At 39.3% G+C, this 8,531-nt stretch overlaps 1 protein-coding gene across 1 annotated transcript; it reads left to right on the top strand.

The window, feature by feature from the left end:
* Nucleotides 1-3,631: 3,631 nt before the first annotated feature.
* LOC139136241 (uncharacterized) lies at nucleotides 3,632-6,539 on the top strand. Its single transcript, XM_070703978.1, has 2 exons — nucleotides 3,632-3,793; nucleotides 4,784-6,539. Exon 2 carries the CDS (start codon nucleotides 4,787-4,789, stop codon nucleotides 6,224-6,226), a length of 1,440 nt encoding a protein of 479 aa, XP_070560079.1. The 5' UTR covers nucleotides 3,632-3,793; nucleotides 4,784-4,786; the 3' UTR covers nucleotides 6,227-6,539.
* The last annotated feature ends 1,992 nt before the right edge of the window (nucleotides 6,540-8,531 follow it).

Raw genomic sequence — 8,531 nt, 5'->3', positions numbered from 1 at the left:
CTGTTTTCGCCATGTAGTAAATAACCGTTTTGTGTAGTCCTCCAGATCGTCCACAAGACGTATACTACTTGCAGCCAGCCAGGAAGTTAGACAAATTGTTGGTATTCCACTACGCCAATTGGAAAAAATACACTTGCAAAAACAGTGGGGAGATTGTGCGAGAACGCTGGGATATCAGGTTTTTACAGCAACCACAGTTTGAGGGCAGCTGACGCCACACGTCTTTACAGCGATGGAATAGACGAGCAGCTTATTGCTGAAAAAACTGGTCACCGGAGCGCTGCCATCAGGTCCTATAAGGTAAGCTGGCAGCTAGACAAAATTGAATACGAAATGTCAAACCAACATGGAGTCGATAAGCCCGTAAGGCTGATACTGCGCAAGAACCAGTAACATACGACTGCAAAATTAGAGTACAAGACAACCTATAAATACTGCTAATTCAAATTGTATACCAAACTATTATAATTTAATGTATTCAGTATCACTCACTAGAATCGAAAGGCTAAGTACTGTAATATTAGTATATTCCATTAAATGTCTATATTCATTATACCATTACAGCGTACCAGCATTGAGCAGCAGTTTGAAGTTAGCAAGGTGCTTTAAGGAAACTCGAAAATACCGAAGACCTGTGACTTCAAAAACAACAAGCAAACTATGAAGAATGAAGCGGTTGAAAGCGAGAGTGGAGAAAATGAAACCATCGACACGAAACACGAAAGTCTACAAAATTACGTACACGTGGAAGCTGTTATCCCAGAAAATGGAAGCTTTTCTTTCAAAATGACTAAAAAATGATCGTGTTTAACGAATAAATTACATGTAATAAAGTCGCATGTCATGCACCTGTTACAAAATATTTGTTACGCGTGCTTTTTAGTGTTTACTCTGGTGCAGGGCAATATCTAGATAATGCCCCGTCAGGAGCATTATCTAGATATTGCCCTCCCGGGGATTAAAATTTGCATAAAATGGATGCTATATTACACAGAATGCCCCTCTTGAACAAAGACAGTTGACGTGTGTAGTGTTGTAAATCGTGATATTGCCCTCGCTCTCAAGTGTTATTATTTAACTGTCATCAAAATTGGCCAATTTTATGAAAATGCACACCCCTGAAATCTTACAAATTTAAACAGGCCCTGTAAAATTCAACACTTACACATCACTTTGTACAACAGTATATCAGTCATGTGGTCACAGCACTGGATACACCCAGAAATTACATCATTGTATACATTCTTTTAATACCACGCCTGATTCTGACCTGTTCATTCACCCCTGATATCTGACCAATTTTACGGGTCATGAAACAGGTTTATTTCTTAGGGACTGTTACAGGTACTGATCAGACCCTGTTACAGGCATGTACTGAAATCTTCTGTAGTTTCTTGCTGTGTGAGGGTATTTTGTCTACTATCCTTAAAAGAGCGACATCGTTCCAAACCCAATCATGGTCAACGATGGGTATATTGCAAGATGGGATAACATGACATGGCAGGCATCACAGATGAATCGAAGGACAGTGGGGCTTTTCTTGCCATGCTGTGTCGATGTTATACAGATCATTCGATCTTTTCAGCTTTACCGCCATGTAAGATGTCGAAAATCTGCAAGAAAAATAATTCATTGAGAGGTTGTGATAAAACTTTTGTCAGAAATGTAAAAGCTGAAATGTAAACCTCAAATCAAAGATTTGTTTTAAAAATATGCAAAGTTTTCATTCAAAACATGGAGAGAGAAAAATATTCCTTTCGGGTGTTTTTTTTATTTTACAAGGCGGCTGCTTCAGGATATTATAAATACAGTTTTCAAAGCACACTGAATCATGCACCTGAGGAGATGAATTTCCCTGAATTGACATCACTGCACGTTCGTAACCTTACTCTAACTTCAGGTCGCGCGAGGTGACGCCCCAGACACTACGCGTGACAGTATACCAAGTACCTGACGCTGTCATCGTTCTATTTTTAGACTCGTCATTTGCATAATGGCGGTACAGACGGTTTCATTCACCGAAGTTGAAATGTATTTGTCATCGTGGATTTTAGTATAGATAGTACGGGTAAGGGTATTCAAGTAGGTCAAACCGGAATGAACCACGGTACAAACAAACCAACGTGCGCAACGCGCATAGAAATACGTTTATTTCCATATGTGATTGTATGTACCCATGTGAGTTTGTTTGTACCGCCATCACATGATCTCTTAGGCGTGCTGACTCTGGAGAACACATCGCGTTCTTTTTATTTCGGAGCAGAATCATTGTTTGACATCATAGATCGTGTTGCGAGCTGTCCCCTAATTTGACAATAATTGTAAATTTTAATAATATTTTCACATTTTTTACATGAAACAGGTTTACATTTCTATTCGTCTCCCTTCAGTGTATTTATAGATATAAGAAGCATTAGCCTTGTTGACACAACACATTTTATTATTGTTTACAAAATGAATTCTAGTCGGGATTAAAATTTAGTCGTTTATCAATAGCATTTGGCATCACGTACATTTGGACTGCACCGATACGCGGCACACTTGGCAATATTTGAAAGCAGACCAAGAAATTGAATTTGACTGAATAGGATGATTTAAATTCATTAAAGTTAAAACTAGTGGTGGTATTAATTTTTTATCGGTTCTCGTGAGGTTGATATAGGATTATAGCTTGCTGTGAAATCGACCATTATTATATTACCAAAGGAGGCCACTTATCACCGGCTCACAAAGGCGAAAGTTAGCTAGTTGTCTCATTTACAACTGATAAAATTGTTCAAAGGACAATGACATAGTGCGTTCGCCAATACGTTCCGATATTAGAGAACTTCGCGTTTGGAATTTTCCTTTATCTCCTGCACAGCCTTACGACTACACATATTTTAATAGTAACAGAAACAAAAAATTTGAGATATCTTCAAAGAATTGCTTGGCAAAATTCAGTACCTGCAATCCGTGTATCAATGATTGTGCAATCTAGAAAAGCAAAATGACTTAGTACACCGTACTATCCTTTGAGCTTTCTTAGATTACTAATATTAGTTTCAGCTCTCATTTTGCTCTATGTATAATTGAATGTATCTCCTGTCTTTCTGAAAAAAAATTGGCCCTAAAAACGTAAAAAGAAAACAAATTTGAAAAGGCTTTTGGTGGTGATAGGTTTGATACACACCTGAGCATTTTTGCACATACAGTGTATTGGTAAATTATTGATACTTAGCCAGCGTTTATAAAGCAGGGGTTATAGCTGCGTTTTTCCTAAAAGGACTCAAACCATATATGGTGTAAATTTAAAACTCAAAATCGATGAGTTGTCCTAACATTTGGAGTGGCGGGGATAGCGCTGCCTGGCAATGCCGTGCACACAGTACTTGATCATCGAATTTCAGACGAGTTGCTTTGCATAATAATAGTACAAAAAGTACCTTGCAGACCATGTGTGCGTCACCGCGCTGTAAAACGGTGTACAATCGGTACGACTTCACTCAGCCAAACAATAGATGACCTTATAACACCCAGTAAATCAGTCTTTATCCTTTTCACTACAGTGAGTCATGGCACAGACGACTCCACCAAGAGATATTGCTATAAATATAAGCATGCTCCAGCCGAGACACTCAAACCACAAAGCTTGTCTCCAGACGAATGTAGTCTGCAGATACACTGAAGACTCTCTGAAAGCAAAGACGTTTGATTTGTGTTCTCTTCAGAGTAAAGACTTCCAGCGAGGATCAACTTAGTCACCTGGCCTGACGACATTCACGTATTCGTTGTTTACATTTCTTTACTCCAGGTAAGGACGATTGGTTATTCAATGACAATATCCCGTACCGCCTATCAAACAAGCGACACAATCTACCAGTCTGCACAGGCTAACTAACAAACATTGCAAGCTTTGAGTGGTATGAAAGTAGAAACACTTAGTCATCCTTGTCAACAAATCGGTGTACAAATACGCCAGTGAAGCTGATGGATCATGCCAGCGACCGTTATTGCATTTCTGTTGTGCCAAAGGTCAGCGCATACGTTTTATTTGGAAGGACAGTAATCAAGAATAACTGAGCAAGCTAATAAATGCAACAAATGTGAAGATATTTAAACCATAAGGTGTGAAGGTTTCGACCATTTCGTCACGTTTCCAGAGAATGCAGTTTACATGCACATTTTTATGTTTGAGCAGTGCATTTCGGTGCTGGCAATGACTTCTGACCCTATCACATAAAACGTACAGAGTTCATTGTATAAAGTTATTGTCCTGAGTTTTGTCAAGTTATTTTTCTTATCGTTCAGTTCCCATGGTCGTAATTAAGTTGTGAAAGCCAATTTTAGGCAGTGAAATGAACTGAATTTCCGTGTGATGAGAATAGTCATTGCTAAAATTTCAGATAGAGATAAAATGTTGATGTTACGAGAACAATTTGGTGCATTTGAATACCTATATTAGAGTAATATTGAACAAGTGCTGAATTCACAGAGAATGGGAAAACACATATGACATAGCCAAAATACATAGTGCATCCTTCTACTTAAAGTCCTCCACGGATCGTATCTAAAACGAATTAGCACGATTGATAATTGTATCGATATTGTACAATGCGTTGTGAAAATAAGACAAGAACAAGAATCTAGTTCGTGTAACACCGATTGGCGTTTTCTTGGCGTATTGCAACTACCACTGTTATATATCTCCATGTAAGAAAAGACATGCAATTACGTCATTCAGACGATAAATTTTGACGATTCGGCGGATTGTCTTATTTCTACCTTATTTTTAATTTTGCAGGCAATGATAAGCATGGCAGTACTACATCATACGCTGTCCCTGACCTTACTGTATCATGTGACCCTGTTGGTGCATGGACTCACAAACGACGAACTGGCCAAGTTCAGAACAAGTGGAATTGCCGAGTCAAACACGAACCAGATTGGTTGGGTGTCAGTTGCCACCGAGGGCGATCTTCACATTTTCACCAGCAACGTTATCCCCGATCACCAAACAGGTTCTTTCCCGAATCAAGACAACCCACACAGTATCATAGAACAAGATTTCCAGATCTCTGTTCCGGTAACTCCTTCTGAAGCTGAAACACCAGGCTGTTTACCGATGGGACCGATCGGCATATCTGTAAATGGCATCCCAATATTCAACCTCGTCAACGCTCGAGGTGAAGACGCCACTGAAGTTGAAGTATTCGATGTATGCAACGGACACCCTGACCCAACAGGAAGGTATCATTATCACGATTTGCCCACTTGCATACTCGATCGTAGCAACGACGAATCAGAGCTCATTGGTGTGACCATCGATGGTTATCCAATTTATGGTCCAACAGATGAAAATGGCAATAATCTCACTTCAGCTGATCTAGATGTATGTAGTGGTCGATGTGTGGATGGGTTCTATCAATACCATTTCACAGAGCACCATCCATATTCCATCGGTTGCTTGAAAGGTGTCCCTGCACAAATCACTTCAAGAGGACGGTGTTTTTTCGCCTGCAATAAAATGGGCACAGATAAGGACAGTGATTTGAGTTTCTGTGATGATCAAACCGATGAAGGTCAGACCCCAGGTGGCCGTCACCCAGGTGATAACAACCCAGATGGCGAGATGCCAAGTGGTGGTCGCCCAGGTGGCAAACGTCCTGGCTGTAACAAGCCAAAAGGGAATGGTCAGACCCCAGGTGATGGCAATCCAAGCGACGAAATGCCTATGCCAAATGGTGGTCATACTGGGGACCAGACACCAAGCGGTGACCAACCAGGAGGCGAGATGCCGATGCCAAATGGTCAGATACCAAGCGGCGCCTTCCCTGACGATCAGATGCCAATTCCAAGTGGCTACCGTCCGCACGGTCAGATGCCTGGTGGTTACTACCCGGGAAACGAAATACCCGGTAATACCTTTTCTGGAAGTCTTGGCAGTGGAAGGCTTGGTAGATACTTCCCGAATAGACAGAGACCAAAGCCAAGCTATCAAGCTCCTCAATATTCCAATGGTTACTACCAAGAAACTGATCAACGAAGACCAACTTTTGATGGTAGTGACGCCGGGTATCAAATGCAAGGTGGACAATATCGAGATGGTTATAGCTGGAATACAGATCAGTCTGGTTTTAATCAACAGATAGCATCTGATCGTCGATACGGATCGTATGGACCAAACCGAGAAAGGCGATTCAGAAGATCTACCAAGCTTGGACAATTACTCCTTGGTCATTCATAGACTTAATAATACTTGATTTCGTCGTCAGTTTTTGCGCTTTTCTGTACAGTTAATAACAAAATATTTAGACTGTGAGCCAGGACATTAACTCTAGCCAGGCTTCATAACACATTCTAAAATATCAAAATCCAAAATGATTTCATCTTTCTACGCACAGTACTCCATGATAATAGCTATTATTATAAAAGAGTGGACTTTTTATTTTCATAAAAATGACGCATAGTGAAGCTGGTCTTCGCAACTTATATTTTTATCAAAATATGGAATGTGCTTTACCATATATACTTTGAATTGTTTTTGATTAAAGTTTTGGGGGTTTTTATCAAAACTTATAATCTGCGTTGAAGACATGTTTGTGAACGATCGATTTTGAGAGACGAGTAAAAGTTGCTTGTTGTGGATCCGTCTGTTTTCCCCTTCCTGAAAATGATCTGTCTTCACTTCAACTCCTGTGGATGTCCTGACGATTTTTGAGAAGTATATGAAATTATCAACCTTCAATCTATGACTTTTTTACATTCGTTCAAAAACTCTAAACCCAAAATAGCCTTCCCGATCGTCTTTAAAATCTCATATCAATCCCTTTTTAATTTACTACAAAAGTAGTGGATACTTATCTCTGCATGCACATCTTGTAAACATGCACTGCATGAAAACGCAATAATACAGATAAATTCACATTAATGAGTTGCCTGTATTATAGAATAACACACGTGAATTCACATGAATCCACATGAATACAGGCTTTCTGAATACAAGCAATGGATTATTAACTGTATTCACCTGTATATGCACTATTCAGCTAAAATACAGGCAATAATTCATGCTAATACAGTAAGTATTATAGCGTTTTTATGCAGTGATGCCGGTATACAATTTGTGGTAATATCTCTCTCGATCCCGGTGCCAAGTTTGCATTTAATCCTCAATTTCCTAAAAAAAATGTGTTTATATATACAAAGTATAGGATTGATTAGCATTTTATGAGTATGCAGATTAAATTATTATGAGTCATGGCCAATGGATGATATTCATTGGCTTACATTTGAGCACTAGATGCCAATTTAGCAGGCCCAAAATGATCACTTTGGAGCTCTTATGTCGGACAAGAGTCTTTGGTCGTAGAGAGTGAAGAACCAGAACAAAATTCAAGCCAGCCGTTACTTACATTCTCTCTGCATTCTTTAAGTCTTCTTTAAATGGACTAGTGTGAAAATATCCCACAATCCCCTATATTCAAAGTCTGAGCAATGGATTATCATTTGCAAAAAATAAAATCGATAACACTTTCATTTTTGTGATGACCGTTGTTGGTAGACGGGGCAAAGTTTACCGTGTACATACACCTAAGCTTATTTGTTATTCATCTGGTAGAGCAGTATCAGAGAGCGGCCCCAAGCGACCAGTGCGTTGACAATTTAGTTATGCTGACTTGTCCAACAAGCACTATTGGTATGTAGCTGAGGATCCAGACAACGATAACTATCATATTTTTCGTATCAGCATGTCCCATCATGGGAATATATGATATCAATGAACCATTACCTGGAAAGCTTTTATCATGTGATTTTGATCAACAGTAGGAAAGTACATATATTTCAACGCTATTGTTTGTTTGTGGACTTAATCACACTAATACGAGTAAAGTCAACAAAAAATCACTTCGCCACCCATTTATTCGCTTATTGTGAGAAAGTTTGTCAGTGGCACAGGTGCATAAGATGTGCTGCAGAAATAGTGCACACCTTGTACCTATAGCTATTCACGACCTACGTCTCTCAATACGATACATGGCAGGTCACTAGAGGCACACGATCAATGATGCCGTCCTATTCTGAATTTGACAGTTGTAAGTATATTAATACATATAAGGGTAATATAGGTCAGAATTCCGCCACCATTGCCGGACGATACATGCAAGTTTTACATGCATGCTTCAACAAATAAAGGGTTTCGAGTGAAAACACAATGTCGTCCTTCTTTACACTTTTGTAAAAAGCATTTATTCCAACTCACACTATGGTCCGCGATTCATGACAATACTCGTCATCTATTCAGAAAGATGTGACATTAATTCAAACATTATCAATCTAATCTGACCGAATTACCCTCTCTTTCGCATACAACAAGGTGAGAGGATAATTTGAGCCTCAAAACTGAAAGCCGCAAAATTTTGCTTAATTTATCCTCTTTAATCAAGAGTTGAAATCACGGATCACCGTGTAAGATTCAGGATAAGAAAGACAATTTACCTAAACTTACCCGAAGTCACATCCAAAATATCAGCTAAGCCTGCTTTTTTACT

Source organism: Ptychodera flava, chromosome 7, assembly GCF_041260155.1.
Source record: "Ptychodera flava strain L36383 chromosome 7, AS_Pfla_20210202, whole genome shotgun sequence".
Lineage (NCBI taxonomy): Eukaryota > Metazoa > Hemichordata > Enteropneusta > Ptychoderidae > Ptychodera > Ptychodera flava.
Note: the sequence above shows the minus strand (reverse complement) of the source record. Positions and strands in the feature narration are given on the sequence as shown.

Bases quoted from the DNA above. Each gene is read 5' to 3' on its own strand.
- LOC139136241 (XM_070703978.1), top strand. From the start codon at position 4,787: ATGATAAGCATGGCAGTACTACATCATACGCTGTCCCTGACCTTACTG.